Here is a 17,331-nt window from a genome sequence, read left to right as displayed (position 1 = left end):
CTTTTGAAAATTTGAACTTTTTTTTTTTTGGCCGCACCACATGGCATGCAGGATCTTAGTTCCCTGACCAGGAATTGAACCCGCACCCCCTGCAGCAGAAGCTCGGAGTCTTAAACCACTGGACCGCCAGGGAAGTCCCCAAAATTTGAACACCTTTTTATTCATATATAATATGGAACTAACAAAGAAACAAGTGTAAAACTAATAAATGCCTTTAAGGTAACATCTGTCAAATTTTAAATGGAAAGCACCCACCAAAGGATTGATTATGAACACTGAGTTAAAGGCTTTGAAGAACATACCAAAGGAATAATGTTCTGCTATTTCTTTTTTTTTTCCTTTTTTAAATGTTTATTTATTTATTTGGCTGCTCCGGGTCTTAGTTGTGGCACACAGGCATGTGGGATTAGTTCCCCAACCAGGGATCCAACCCCAGCCTCCCTGCATTGGGAGTGAGGAGTCTTAACAACTGGACCACCAAGGAAGACCCTATTTTTCCTTCTTTTACGTAATATATAATTGGTATATATAATATATAATATATAATATTATATAATTGATATATTATATATATATATTTTATATATATAATATAATATATAATATTATATAGTTGATATATATAATATATAATATATATTTTATATATATTATATATATAGTATATATATAAAATATATAATTGGTAATATATATGTAACATAAAATGATAAAATTTTTTTTTTTTTTTTTGCGGTATGCGGGCCTCTCACTGTTGTGGCCTCTCCCGTTGCGGAGCACAGGCTCCGGACGCGCAGGCTCAGAGGCCATGGCTCACGGGCCCAGCCGCTCCGCGGCAAGTGGGATCTTCCTGGACCGGGGCGCGAACCCATGTCCCCTGCATTGGCAGGCGGACTCTCAACCACTGCACCACCAAGGAAGCCCGATATAAATAATTTTTAAGTGTACAATTCAGTGGCCTTAACTATATTCACAATGTTATGTAAATAACACCACTATCTAGTTCTAAATGTGTCATCACTCCAAACAGAAACTCTATACCCATTAAGCAATCACTCCGCATTAGCCCCTCCCACAGCCATTAGTCCACTTTTTTTTTTTATAGTTTTCATTTTTGGCTATGTTGGGTCTTCGTTGCTGTGCGTGGGCTTTCTCTAGTTGTGGTGAGCGGGGGCTACTCTTTGTAGCAGTGATCAGGCTTCTCATTGTTGTGGCTTCTCTTGTTGCAGAGCACGGGCTCTAGGCACACAGGCTTCAGTAGTTGTGGCATGCAGGCTCTAGAGCGCAGGCTCAGTAGTTGTGGCCCATGAGCTTAGTTGCTCCGCAGCATGTGGGATCTTCCCAGACCAGGGCTCAAACCCGTGTCCCCTATATTGGCAGGCGGATTCTTAACCATTGTGCCACCAGGAAAGCCCCATTAGTCCACTTTTTTTTTTTTTTTTTTTTAAAAAGAAGATGTCTGGGGTAGGAGTTTGGTAATTTATTTATTTTTGCTGTGTTGGGTCTTTGTTTCTGTGCGAGGGCTTTCTCTAGTTGTGGCAAGCGGGGGCCACTCTTCATCGTGGTGCGCAGGCCTCTCACTATCGCGGCCTCTCTTGTTGCGGAGCACAGGCTCCAGACGCTCAGGCTCAGTAGTTGTGGCTCACGGGCCTAGTTGCTCCGCGGCATGTGGGATCCTCCCAGACAAGGGCTCGAACCCGTGTCCCCTGCATTAGCAGGCAGATTCTCAACCACTGTGCCACCAGGGAAGCCCCACTTTTAAGTATAGTATTAAACCTCTGTTTCAACTGTTCAGAGCAAAGATTTTAAAAGCAAGTATATTAGGGAAAGAGCATGCTCCTTTGATATCATAATCATATTTAAAGAATTCCAAATCAGTAATTTAATCTTCCAACTTCATACTGTTGGAATGACATGGAAACTAGGTCTCTGAAAACTGGGACTATGTACTTTTAAATGAGAGAAAATATGCACAGGGTCTTTCCTGATTGCTGAATTTAATAAATCTCCAACAACTCAGTGTCAATACAACACAAAGCATTTGCAAAGTGAAATGGTTCATCTTTTAAAGATACAAAGTTTCATTAAGTTGATGAAAGTAGTGCTGGGCAAATGTATGTGAAGCCAGTAATCAATGAAAATGTGGCCATATTAGAACTAATGGCTACAAATCCACAAGGATGATGATAAGACAGAAATTTAAAGAGTGAGAATGACAAATATCAAGAGATGAGAAGTCCTTTTTAAGACATTATAAAAGAAGCCAAATTTAAAGAGAAAGGTGTTGAATAGTTATTGGATTTTGTTGAAAAAATTATGCCAGGACAAGTCATTTATTCAAATAATTACAACTGTAACTTAAATTTTGTTACACATAAAGTACATTATTTTAATAATTTTTAGTTTTATTTTTCCAGAAATAATCCTAATATAATCTATATATTCCTCCCCTCCATCTACTATTTACCAAGTGAAGTACTTTCAGCAGACCATTTTCCAGGATCAATTATCTTCACAGAATAAGAGTCTTCTGATTCTAAATGACTGGTCATTTATTTTCATTGCAAATTACAGGACAACTAATATTTTAAAGTCTACTAAATTTTAGACTTCACTTTTGACCCCCCTAAATCAGTAGGTTGAAACAGAATCTTCATTGCTATTCATTTCTTGAGTAGCTGTCATGTAAAAGGAAGCCTAGGTCATAGTCATTAAATATAAGATGCCTCAGATGACAAGACTGAGCTCAAGATATACACAGCAAACCTAAAATATTTTCAAATATTCAGCTCAGTTAAAAATTATTTTAAAAAAGAAAAATGAAGTACTTACTGAATTATCATGTTTCTTATATAACATACAATATTGTTTTTGGTAGATCTCTACAAATTTTTAATTTATTTTATTATTGTTTATTCAATATAATATTTGGCAATTTTCAGAAAGGAAACAGAGCAGAATAAGATAAATATTCTATAATTTAAATATCTACATTAACAGAGGAAGAAATGAAGTGAAAGGCAACTTTTTTTTTTTTTTTTTTTTGCGGTACGCGGGCCTCTCACTGCTGTGGTCTCTCCCGTTGCGGAGCACAGGCTCCGGACGCGCAGGCTCAGCGGCCATGGCTCACGGGCCCAGCCGCTCCGCGGCATGTGGGATCCTCCCAGACCGGGGCACGAACCCGCGTCCCCTGCATCGGCAGGCGGACTCTCAACCACTGCGCCACCAGGGAAGCCCGAAAGGCAACATTTAAATGACAATGTTTCTTTGTGCTCTGGTGTATGACCATCCTCTCAATAGCTGATGCTCAGCAATTTTCCCTTGATGTCAGATAATCTACTTAGATCATCTTTACTTCTGAGTCTTAACACAGACTAATAACATACTTTGCATTTCCTTATTATTCTCACAGGAAACTGATTCACTTTCATATTTGGTAATTCATCTATCTCCTCTAGAGACTAGATGCTAGAAAAACATTTAAGTGGATTTTCGTACTTTCTTGTTCAGACTTAAAAGTTTGCGGAACTAACTGTACATCTTTGTCAAACACACTGTTTCTGGATATTTCTCAGGTTCTTATTTTCACCCATTTCTGCTTTAAATGAACTGAAATTACCTTTCAAATACATGAAATTCATGAATTATTAATAAAGTCTTTAAATCTTTTGTGGCACTTAATTTCCTCGCAAATTTTACTTTAGAAAATTTATATGTCTCTGTTTGAACTACGCTGGAATCCTTTTGGGATGAAAAGATATTTACCTTGTGCGTTTGATAAATGATGATTGCATTATCAGCTAATGTTTCCACCACATGAAAGTTTTCTATAGTTGCTGCAATGAAGAAAAAATGTTAGTAGTCAAAAAAGATATATTACCTTTTCCCAGAATGTGATTATTGAGAAAGTCAATTACGAATGGACATTATAGTAAAATGAACAGGATCCTGCCCTACATAGGCTAAGTCCAAATGGAAAGCGGTTTAGTATTAGGGCTACAGGTGGTGGCTGTGAGACCTAATCACCAGGAAATCTCATTAGCTTCCATGGCAAGAAAGCAATTCTAATCACCATTTCATTACTAGGGCACAAATTATTCCCTAACACTATGACCCCTCCCCTCCCTATAATCCTTAATTTATTGAAGCTGAATAAGCTGTTCTATTTAGGTTTAGGTGACTATGTTTGTGAGAGTGTCAAACTGCCATAGATAAACATGTTGTTCAGAAGTACCCATATTTATGAAATTTGATGCCTGAGGGGATCAAATAACTCTAAACAAACCACAGCAGGATTCATCTACAATTTATGATGGAAACAAAACAGTCTAGGAAAAGAGAAGATGATACAACAGAAACCTTTTATTTCAGTCCTGGCTTTTCCAATAATTAGTTCTGTGATCTATGACAAGTCACTTGAGCTATCTGAATTTTACTTTATTACCTACCTATCACACAGGATTATTGAGGTAATAGATCAAATGCTATACCTTACTGAGAAGCATTCTGTACAGTGAAAAGCTCTATTTAAATGTAAGGTATTATCAGTTCCCTATACGATTCTCCAGATATTTTCTATATTGACTTTGTAAACCATAGATCAGATGTAGAAAGCCAGGTTAGATTTGGTATTAAATTCAAACTAATAATTTTATCAAATATACTAATAATGGCAGCTTACTTTCCCAATCATTGCGAACATCAACATTCCAGAAGTAATTGCAGACCTCATGTCCTGTAACACCTTTAACTGCGTGGGTAGCTTTCAAAGGATCCAAAACAATCCCGTTTTCTTCTACTTCTCTTCTGTATACCTAGAGGATATATTTTAAAACATGTTAATACATATTGATACTTATCTTAAATGTAAATGGATTAAATGCTTCAACCAAAAGACACAGACTGGCTGAATGGATATGAAACACAAGACCTGTATGTATGCTGTCTACAAGAGACCTACTTCAGACCTAGGGACACATACAGACTGAAAGTGAGGGGATGGAAAAAGATATTCCATGTAAATGGAAATCAAAAGAAAGCTGGAGTAGCAATTCTCATATCAGACAAAATAGACTTTAAAATAAAGACTATTACAAGAGACAAAGAAGGACACTATATAATGATCAAGGGATCAATCCAAGAAGATATAACAATTGTAAATATTTATGTACCCAACATAGGAGCACCTCAACACATAAGGCAAATGCTAACAGCCATAAAAGGGGAAATCGACAGTAACACAATCATAGTAGGGGACTTTAACAGCCCACTTTCACCAATGGAAAGAGCATCCAAAATGAAAATAAATAAGGACACACAAGCTTTAAATGATACATTAAACAAGATGGACTTAACTGATATTTATAGGACATTCCAACCAAAAACAACAGAATACACTTTCTTCTCAAGTGCTCATGGAACATTCTCTAGGACAGATCATATCTTGGGTCACAAATCAAGCCCCGGTAAATTTAAGAAAATTGAAATCGTATCAAGTATCTTTTCCGACCACAACGCTATGAGACTAGATACCAATTACAGGAAAAAATCTGTAAAAAATACAAACATATGGAGGCTACACAATACACTACTTAATAACCAAGAGATCACTGAAGAAATCAAAGAGGAAATCAAAAATACCTAGAAACAAATGACAATGAAAACATTACAACCCAAAACCTATGGGATGCAGCAAAAGCAGTTCTAAGAGGGAAGTTTATAGCAATACAATCCTACCTGAAGAAACAAGAAACATCTCAAATAAACAACCTAACCTTAAACCTAAAGCAATTAGAGAAAGAAGAACAAAAAAAAACCCCAAAGTTAGCAGAAGGAAAGAAATCATAAAGATCAGATCAGAAATAAAAGAAAAAGAAATGAAGGAAACAATAGCAAAGATCAATAAAACTAAAAGCTGGCTCTTTGAGAAGATAAACAAAATTGATAAACAAAATTGATAATCCATTAGCCAGACTCATCAAGAAAAAAAGGGAGAAGACTCAAATCAATAGAATTAGAAATGAAAAAGGAGAAGTAACAACTGACACTGCAGAAATACAAAGGATCGTGAGAGATTACTACAAGCAACTATATGCCAATAAAATGGACAATCTGGAAGAAATGGACAAATTCTTTGAAAAGTACAACCTTCAGAGACTGAACCAGGAAGAAATAGAAAATATAAACAGACCAATCACAAGCACTGAAATTGAAACTGTGATTAAAAATCTTCCAACAAACAAAAGTCCAGGACCAGAAGGCTCACAGGCGAATTCTATCAAACATTTGGAGGAGAGCTAACACCTATCCTTCTCAAACTCTTCCAAAATACAGCACAGGGAGGGACACTCCCAAACTCATTCTACGAGGCCACAATCACCCTGATACCAAAACCAGACAAAAATGTCACAAAGAAAGAGAATTACAGGCCAATATGACTTATGAATACAGATGCAAAAATCCTCAACAAAATACAAGCAAACAGAATCCAACAGCACATTAAAAGGATCACACACCATGATGATCAAGTGGGGTTTATCCCAGGAATGCAAGGATTCTGCAATAAACACAAATCAATCAATGTGATACACCATATTAACAAACTGAAGGAGAAAACCCATATGATCATCTCAATAGATGCAGAAAAGGCTTTTGACAAAATTCAACACTCATTTATAATAAAAACCTTGCAGAAAGTAGGCATAGAGGGAACTTACCTCAACATAATAAAGGCCATATATGACAAACCCACAGCCAACATCATCCTCAATGGTGAAAAACTGAAACCATTTCCACTAAGATCAGGAACAAGACAAGGTTGCCCACTCTCACCACTATTATTCAACATAGTTTTGGAAGTTTTAGCCACAGCAATCAGAGAAGAAAAAGAAATAAAAGGAATCCAAATCGGAAAAGAAGAAGTAAAGCTGTCACTGTTTGCAGATGACATGATACTATCCATAGAGGAATCCTGAAGATGCCACCAGAATACTACTGGAGCTAATCAATGAATTTGGTAGAGTAGCAGGATACAAAATTAATGCACAGAAATCTCTTGCATTCCTATCCACTAATGATGAAAAATCTGAAAGAGAAATTATGGAAACACTCCCATTTACCACTGTAACAAAAAGAAAAAAATACCTAGGAATAAACCTACTAAAGGAGACAAAAGACCTGTATGCAGAAAACTGTATGTCACTGATGGGAGAAATTAAAGATGATACAAATAGATGGAGAGATAAACCATGTTCTTGGATTGGAAGAATCAACATTGTGAAAATGACTATACTACCCAAAGACTACAGATTCAATGCAATCCCTATCAAGCTACCAATGGCATTTTTCACAAAACTAGAACAAAAAATTTCACAATTTGCATGGAAACACAAAAGACCCCAAATAGCCAAAGCAATCTTGAGAAAGAAAAATGGAGCTGGAGGAATCAGGCTCCCGGACTTCAGACTATACTACCTAGCTACAGTAATCAAGACAGTATGGTACTGGCACAAAAACAGAAATATAGATCAATGGAACAGGACAGAAAGCCCAGAGATAAACCCATGCACATATGGTCACCTTATTTTTGATAAAGGAGGCAAGAATATACAATTGAGAAAAGACAGCCTCTTCAATAAGTGGTGCTGGGAAAACTGGACAGCTACATGTAGAAGAGTGAAATTAGAACACTCCCTAACACCATACACAAAAATAAACTCAAAAACGATTAAAGACCTAAATGTAAGGCCAGACACTATAAAACTGTTAGAGGAAAACATAGGCAGAACACTCTCTGACATAAATCATAGCAAGATCCTTTCTGACCCACCTTCTAGAGACATGGAATAAAAACAAAAATAAACAAATGTGATCTTATGAAACTTAAAAGCTTTTGCACAGCAAAGGAAACCATAAAGAAGATGAAAAGACAACCCTCACAATGGGAGAAAATATTTGCAAATGAAGCAACTGACAAAGGATTAATCTCCAAAATTTACAAGCAGCTCATGCAACTCAATATCAAAAAAACAAACAACACAATCCAAAAATGGGCAGAACTAAATAGACATTTCTCCAAAGAAGATATACAGATTGCCAACAAACACATGAAAGAATGCTCAACATCACTAATCATTAGAGAAATTCAAATCAATACCACAATGAGGTATCACCTCACACCAGTCAGAATGGCCATCATCAAAAAAATCTACAAAGAATAAATTCTGGAGAGGGTGTGGAGGGAAGGAAACCCACTTACACTGTTGGTGGGAATGTAAATTGATACAGCCACTATGGAGAAAGTATGGGGGTTCCTTAAAAAACTAAAAACAGAACTACCATATGACCCAGCAATCCCACTACTGGGTATATACCCCGAGAAAACCATAATTCAGAGTCATGTACCACAATGTTCATTGCAGCTCTATTTAAAATAGCCAGGACATGGAAGCAACCTAATTGTTCACTGACAGATGAATGGATAAAGAAGATGTGGCACATATACATATAATGGAATATTACTCAGCCATAAAAAGAAACGAAATTGAGTTATTTGTAGTGAGGTGGATGGACCTAGAGTCTGTCATACAGAGTGAAGTAAGTCAGAAAGAGAAAAACAAATACCATATGTTAACACATACACATGGAATCTAAAAAAAAAAAAAAAAAAGGTTCTGAAGAACCTAGGGGCAGAACAGGAATAAAGACGCAGACATAGAGAATGGACTTGAGGACACGGGGAGGGGGAAGGGTAAGCTGCGACGAAGTGAGAGAGTGTCATGGACTTATAAATACTACCAAATGTAAAATAGATAGCTAGTGGGAAGAAGCCACATAGCACAGGGAGATCAGCTTGGTCCTTTGTGCCCGCCTAGAGGGGTGGAATAGGGAGGGTGGGAGCGAGATGCAAGAGGGAGGACATATGGGCATATATGTATATGTATAGCTGCTTCACTTTGTTATAAAGCAGAAACTAACACACCATTGTAAAGCAATTATACTTCAATAAAGATGTTAAAAAAACAATCAAAAAAACCCAAACATGTTAAAAAAAAATCCAACCCCAAAACTACAAACTTGAAGTCATGTTTTATCATTTAGCAGCTTTTTAGAATTTTATGTATGAAAATATACTTATGGAACATAAATATTCTGCCAAAAAGTTTAAAATTTCAAATTATTACCACATAAAAATATTTAAAACTACAAATCCAAGGTAAACACCAACTATGAAACATATGCATATATGATGAATGACTAAATTACTGTGAGTCGTTGAAGGAGTAAGTATATCAATTTAAATTAGGCATTATTTACTGAACATTCTCAAAGACCATTCAACATGGCTAAGAAGGCCAAATAAAGCTAGTTGGAACATAATCTCCTTAGGGACAATGACTTAAGGCAGCTCTGATCAATGTTGTATCCCCACCATCTAAAACAGTATCTGAAACACAGTAGGCACTCAATTATTTGTTGAACCAATGATGGAAAGCTAAAATCGCTTAAAGATCAATGATATCTTGCTTTTAAATACTGAGGCTGCAAACCTAAAAGGTCTATCTTGCTTTAAATACTGAGACTGTATACATAAACTGCTGAACAAAATTAATTACTTCAAAATTATAGAGGGTTTGCTACTTTAGACAGCTCTGTAGTAAGTTCTTTTTAAAAATGAATAAACATGCTATCACAGGGAAAACAAGCTCTCAATTTATGGAGTGCCTATGGTGCCAAACACTGTGAGGCATTTCACATTATTTTTCTTTTACAATCTCTCTCTCCAAAGTACCTTTCCTTACATACTTATTCATGCTATTGGGACTGATATTTTCCCAGTCATGGAAACTGGGAACTCTAGACTTTTGATTCCTTCCCTCACATTTCATGTAGTTATTAAGCTCATTACTAATCTTCTATAAGACATCCATAGTAGATGGATGTAGAAAAGTAGACTTTTCTACTATTGGATACTTTTTTTTTTAATTTTTATTTTATTTATTTTATTTTTGGCTGCGTTGGGTCTTTGTTGCTGTGTGCGGGCTTTCTCTAGCTGCAGCGAACGGGGCTACTCTTTGTTGCAGTGCGTGGGCTTCTCATTGTTGTGGCTTCTCTTGTTGTGGAGTGTGGGCTCAGCAGTTGTGGTGCATGGGCTTAGTTGCTCTGGGGCATGTGGGATCTTCCTGGACCAGAGCTCGAACATGTGTCTCCTGCATTGGCAGGCGGATTCTTAAACACTGTGCCACCAGGGAAGCCCTGGATACTTTTTTTAGGTAAGCTTTCATGACCTCATACCTGACTCTCTGAAGTGGTTTTCTTGGTCTCTAGTTTCATCCCTATCAGCCTAGTCCTCCAAAAATGTTACTTTGTGTACAATGGCTAGCCTACTGCTACAGAAAACAGAAAATTCTGTTTAGTAGGTTATTTTATACTCCCCATAATCCAGTCCCAATTTCTCTCTCTCTAAAGTTGTAGGAGAACTTTTTCTCTACCACTCATTCCATGTGGAAGACCATCATCTAGACTATCCTGGTTTCTCTTCACCCTTTCACTTCCTCCTCTTTGGGGGGAAATGGGGACATCTGAATGGTGAGCACAGAAGGAAGACTAGGCAGGCCTGGCTCAACCCCTCCACCTGTGGACAGGATGTATGCTGGTCTGCTTTTGGGGCTTGCTCTTGTGGGGGAAGGCCTGGGACTATCCAGCTATGTCAGAAATATTATGTTTAGGGGACTTCCCTGGTGGTCCAGTGGTTAAGAATCCACCTTCCAATGCAGGGGACATGGGTTCGATCCCTGGTGGGGAACTAAGATCCCACATGCCGTGCACTGTAACTACTGAGCCCCCAAGCTTCAACCAGAGAGCCCACGTGCCGCAACTATAGAGCCCATGTGCTCTGGAGCCCGTGTGCCACAACTAGAGAGAAGCCTGCCGCAATGAAAGATCCTGCGTGCTGCAACAAAGATCCCATATGCCGCAACTAAGACCCGACACAGACAAAAATAAATAAATAAAATAGTTTTTAGAAGTACTATGTTTAATTCTGAGGTAACATGTTAGCAAGACCTCATGGCAGCTGGTCTTCATGCTCTCCAATCAGCTTATTAGAATTATAACTAACATTTTGGTATCTCATTTGCCTATCTCCTCTATCTTATTTCTTAATTTCTTCCATATTCAGGAGGAGAGGAAATCCCAACATCTAATATTGTATCTCATTTGCTAGAATAATTCTGGTCAAAAGTCTATACAAAACTCCTGAATACAAAATTTGCTTTGAAGTTTTAGCTCATGTTGTATTTCTTTTCTAAAATGCCCTCACCTCACCTTTGTCATAACCTTGTTTCCATTTCTAGACATAGTTCAAATGCTCCTCAGTGTAAAACAATCTGTCTCAAATCAGAGATCTCTTTCTTTTCCAATTTTTCTCCACTATTCACCTGTACTTTTCACTCACTGTTATCCAACGGAGCTAATTTTTTTTTTTTTTTTTTTTTGCGGTATGCGGCCTCTCACTGTTGTGGCCTCTCCCGTTGCGGAGCACAGGCTCAGACACGCAGGCTCAGCGGCCATGGCTCACAGGCCCAGCTGCTCCACGGCATGTGGGATCTTCCCGGACCGGGGCACGAACCCGTGTCCCCTACATCGGCAGGCGGACTCATCTTCCCAGACCGGGGCACAAACCCGTGTCCCCTGCATCGGCAGGCGGACTCTCAACCACTACGCCACCAGGGAAGCCCTAAGTAATCTTTTAAATGTCAATGCCCTCTTTCTCCAACCAAAGTTTCAGCTTGCAGGGAGTCTTATTAAACATCTCTTTATTGTTAGCATAGCACCTTGGGCATGAAGTAATCCGAAGTTCAATGCTGCTGCTGCTGCTTTTCAACCCAGCTCTCAATCTCTTGTTCCTTGCGCTTACTGTCTTCTGTGTTTAGGGATGTGAGCAAGATTAGCTAACCAATGTCCAAATATCAAAAAAAGATGCAGTGAGAGAAAGACCAAGAAGTGAGGTACAGACCAAAGAGGGAAAAAAGTGACACCTGGGCACAACATTTAGTATATTAAAAGAGAGAAATATCCGAAGAGAGAGACATCAGCTAATTATGACCTGTTCATACTGAAACCCCCAAACTATTTTCTCCATGGCCTAGGTAAAACAGAATGATCTGTGCACAGATTTATATTATGATCATAAAGAAATTATGTAAAAGCTAAACCAGGGAAGCAAAAGGACATTTTATTTCTCAATATTTAGTACTTCTTTGATCACATGTAATAATTTATTTAAAAGAAAATTTTAAATGCTATCTTACTTATATCAGTAGTAATAATATAGTATGATTGCAACAGGGCTGCAATTAGCAACCTACAACAATACACTGGGAATTACCTTCATTTCTCCTTCTTCTACAACCAACTGCCAATTGGCATCTCCACCTACATCCTGTAATGAGTAAGTCATGTGGTTCTGCACCATCTCTTCAACCTTAAAAAGAAAAATAGAGCCATAAGAATCCTCCTCCAATTAATAGCTATGTCATAATCTCTAAAACAGAATGGTATTCAGTTTACTTCAGTTCAGAAATGATGTTCTTAGAAAGCTAAGCAACCAAATGCACAAAGGTTAGTAGGTTTTATATAGTGTTGAAGAGTTTTAGTCCACATTCCAGATATCATATCCAGGTTAATGACAGGAAGGAGAAATGCGGGGAAGGAAGGTGCTTCACTCTAATAACGTATTGGCCTAATGTGCATCAAGTGACCAAAAAAATAATTATTCCTTCATCATAAAATGCATCCTTACAGAGATAATGTCTTAAAGCATAAAATCATGGAACATTAAGGGTAAAAGGGGCACAAAGAGATGACCTAGTCCAATGTTCCTATATTTAAGACTATATAGAGATATTAGAAAGCTCGTTATTTGTCAAGACTTCTCTACAAAAAGGTAAGAAGATTTTTGTTATTTCACTGATAAGCTCCTCTTTTATCATGAATATAAGCCAACTTAAAAAATAACCAACCCCTCTACATATTTGATTCCAATTTCATTGGTCTAAACTCTTTTAGGGACAATGCTAATAATCATACACACAAAGATTTGCAAATTATCACCTTTTATTAATAGTTCATTCTTTCTAAATTTCTAACTAAATTTCTTTTACTAAATTTAAATTGCAACCTCTGCTTTTAACTAACAAATTACCCCTACCCATCTTTTATAAGCAAATAAGGTCAAACAGTTCACACTCCCAGAATCCTCAATCAGATTTATTGGTAAGATTTCATTTACGTGTTCTTTGGAAACCTTCCTATTATGAAACATATTTTTAAACAGAACTGAAGTGACAGAAAGATCATCTCTGAAGGAACTGCCACCTTTACCATCTACGCATAGACACTTAGTTTCTAAGTTCTATTTTCTGAACTTTTACTCATAATTTTGTTTACCTAGTAATATTATTAAGAGAAGGCAGAAAAGAGTTGAAAAATATGCATATTATATACTTCAATTTTAAGATTTATTCCTAAGTTTAATTACTTATTTTACATAAAGTCTATTGCATTTGTCAGGGAAACGTAAGAACCAGGTTTACATGTGTTTTGAAATAAATACATGAATACTTTGGGGGCAGAGATCTTAAAATTATTCACCCTGGGGATATAATTTTTCTACATAAAAGGATGTTATCAATATGTTATTGTGATGTGTAAACCAAGTTTTCTGGATTTCAGAATGCAATTTTGGTTACTGAAAGTAGTTATGGCTTTAAGTATCTCTTTAATTGGCAATGATCACCAGAAAAGTTTTTGATAAAAATGATTATGAGGAAATTCTACAATCTAGTTTTGTACTAAATAAACATTACATAATATATTATTTCTTTACTCATAAACTTTAATGTGAATGGTGCTGGGTTACAGACTTGAAAGAAATTTTAAAACATGACTACTAGTACCTCTATAATTTTATAAAGCCTTAATTAGAAAACATAACTTCAGAGGCTGACTGGAAAAAACCTTTGTGCCTCTAAAATTTTGAAATCTGCTTTGAGAGGGTAAGGATGACTAATGTAGGACTCCAAGTTACAAATAATACATACAAAACGTATTTTATTACCAAAAGACGAAGAACAAAGAAAGTCCCAGTTAGTATGCATAAATAAAGCCTCAACAGTAGCACTGGCTTGATTCATTTGTCTGTGTCACATCATGATTGGGAAAAGTTTTTTTATGATTTTTAGATCCCAAGATCTTAAAAAATCTTCAGATCTGAATACGTATGTACTTTTAGGTACGACACTGGGAGTTAAGAACACCCATATTTATTATGAGATTAGAGGCAGAAGGAAATGTTTCCCCCAAATAGGCCCTATTTTAAATGGATTACTTGTGAAAGAAGAATGTTAAGGATTTTATTCTGCTAAAAAACAAAGAGAGTTCTGTGTAATAAAACTTTAGTGCCATTTAGCTCTTTTGTTGAAAAATATTGCAGGTAATTGTGTTTCTGTTTAGGAGATTATTCCTAAATTAGTTATTTCAAATGTTTGAAAAACGAGGTGTTTTTGATTTATGCTTCATTGCAAATAGAAACCAGATTCCACAAATATAAATTGATAGAAGGTAACTTAAGTTTGAAACAATGTACAGTAAATGCATTCAACATTGTCTTTCTAGATAGATGAAAGAATAGTTACCACTGCATCTATGGAAAAGTTTTCAATCTTTTGTCCTCATTTATTTCCTTAAGAGGGCTTGAAAAAGTCCAACAGAGAAACAAACAAGATGTATTCAGTACTGTGCTCCTAGGAAATTAATGAAACTATCGAAGTACCCAATTACTGTACTAACCATGTCTGCAAAGCCTTCATCAAGGAATCTTTATCCATTATGGTATATTCCCCGAGGTAATAACATTAAGGTTAAAAAGAAAGATGATACTGGTAAAATTTCACTATTACGAATTTTATGTTAAAATATGCAGTAGCCAATGTTTCTATAGGGGCAATGACGTGGGCACATGTGACCACACTCACATTTCAGATATAAATCTAAAGATGCTCCATTTACTGTTTTCAGTTACGACTCTACATCAAAAATAAGTGGGAAACTAGGGACCATTAATTGGATGACAAGAATAAACATATGCCAAATTTTCTACCTTATCAGGTTCAAAATTTGATTACTAGAAAATAATGTTACTAGAAACATCTATCACTTAAAAAAACAAGGCTGAAAAAAAAAAGGCTGAATTTTACACTAAGCATAATTTCAGGAATCATGCCCTTGATTTTTTTGCACCTTACATACAGCATCTTCATACCAAATGAACTATGAAAAAACTGAAGACAAAACAGATTTGAAATAGAGGTGATGGCACTCCAATTCTTACCTTTTCTTTCACTTCACATTTGAATCACTCAGTATGCCATTTTAGGAGGCCAGATCTAATTGGATCTTTCTAATATTATTAATATAGAAACTTTAATAGAAAATTGTCCTTTGATGGTACAACAAAATTGTATTGAGCAAAAGTCTCAGAAGGGCTCAAACAGAGCTTGGATCTCTTTTTCTTACCCATGTGAAAGGAATACAACTATGCTTATTGTTACAGAGTCATAAAGGGATCTGTTGGATACAATAATTTATTAATAACAAATTAACAGTGTACTGTTAACCCAAAAGAAAAATGGTCAAGGACATGAATAGCCAATTCACTGAAAAATGCAATTAGCCGAGAAGAAAAATAACACTTTTATTCTATCAGATTGGCAAATATTAACTGAATAATAATATTCAGTGTCAGTATAGCAAAAGAAAACTGACCTGGGAGTGTAGCTGGTTCAACTTTTCTAATGAACAGTTTGGCAATAAGAATAAAAAACTTGGGTGTGTGCATGGCCTTTGTCCTAAAAATTCTACTTCTATAAATATATTCTAAGGAAATAATTGGATAAGTGTACAAAGATGTACATACAAGGATGCTGTATATACAAGGATGCCCATGTGGCACTATTTATTAAATAACAGAGACTGAAAATAAACTAAATGTTCAATATTAGGTGAGTAGGTAAATCTAGTATTCATATCCATACAATAGACAAGGAGATCTAGACCTATATTTACTGATGGGAACATGGGCCTAATTATATTTGTGCTTTAAAAAAACAAAACAGCTAGTTACAAAACAGTATATATAGAATTACCCACTTTGGTAGAAAAAAACAAGTACTAAGGTGTGTATAATCAATATGTGACTGATTTTATTTAATTTACATATATGTGGAAAAAGGATATGCATAAGAATATTAATAGTGATCTAGTAATTTTATTTATTCTACTTTCTAGTTCAGCTAAATTAGCATTCTATTACTTATACTGATACAATAAAAAAGGGAGGGGTAAAATAAATAATTACCACAACAATGATGTTACTATGCACAAAAGTGGGAAAAAGCTTTACGCAGAATTGTTTTTGTAATGGTGATGCTCATCATATATTAACCCAAGATGTACTACCCACCCTTTGATTTTCTTTTTTTCTTTCCCCCAACTAAGGATGCTTTTTATTTCCCTCTGATTTTTGAGGTGACATCTTTAGGTGGTAACTGTTATAGAAATAAATGTGGTCAAGAAGATCCATTTATAAATCTAAGTCCTTCCTAATTTCTATACACTTTCATCGAGAGCTACTTCATTTCCAACATCTGTCCATCAGACAGATACAGATTCACGTGTTGCTACTAATTTCCTAGTAGAGTCACATATTTTATTTGAAGTTATTTTCAGGGAATCTCTCAGTTCTACATTTAAGTATCTTACTCAGGCAGGACTATGACCATTATTTCAACAAGAACAAACCAGTCATGAGCCAAGACTTATAAGTAGATAGCAAAGCCAAATGAATCAATAGTTAACTGCCAGAGCCCAAGTCTGCTAATGACAACAAATACTTTAGCAAGGAAAATAAATACTTGAAGACCTCAATGCTGTTTTCCTTCATTTCCTCTTCTGGAATATAAAACAGTAGAATAATCAAAAGTTTAAAAAAAGAATCGGATCAATAACAAACATCATACATTAGAAAAAAAATACTAGAAAGATTTTTCTCAACTTATACACAAAAGTTACACAAAAAAATTAGGTAAAGAAGCTACAATTTGACAGTCTTATAAAAATGTGGACACCTGCTTCTCAGTGATAGTTCACCTGTATTCAAAGGCTTTCAGCTGTTTTATATATCTCTATAGCTAAGGCCCAGCTCTGGGTTCTGAAGCCCTAATTCTTAGGCACCTATCAGCGGCTCAAATTCTTTTCTTGCTCTCATTACAT

At 36.1% G+C, this 17,331-nt stretch overlaps 1 protein-coding gene across 2 annotated transcripts in view; it reads right to left on the bottom strand.

Moving 5' to 3' along the window:
- Positions 1–17,331, bottom strand: part of CERT1 (ceramide transporter 1) — a 123,246-nt gene that overhangs the window by 8,726 nt on the left and 97,189 nt on the right. For both annotated transcript variants that reach the window (XM_082836072.1, XM_082836071.1), the window contains 3 exons: positions 12,389–12,484; positions 4,682–4,814; positions 3,766–3,836 (listed from right to left, as the gene is read on the bottom strand). In XM_082836072.1, the coding sequence (XP_082692198.1) occupies positions 3,766–3,836; positions 4,682–4,814; positions 12,389–12,484 (300 nt within the window). The remainder of the gene's footprint in view (positions 1–3,765; positions 3,837–4,681; positions 4,815–12,388; positions 12,485–17,331) is intronic.

The sequence above is a fragment of the Leucopleurus acutus genome, assembly GCF_964270905.1.
Source record: "Leucopleurus acutus genome assembly, chromosome: 3".
In the NCBI taxonomy this organism is placed as follows: Eukaryota; Metazoa; Chordata; class Mammalia; order Artiodactyla; family Delphinidae; genus Leucopleurus; species Leucopleurus acutus.
Note: the sequence above shows the minus strand (reverse complement) of the source record. Positions and strands in the feature narration are given on the sequence as shown.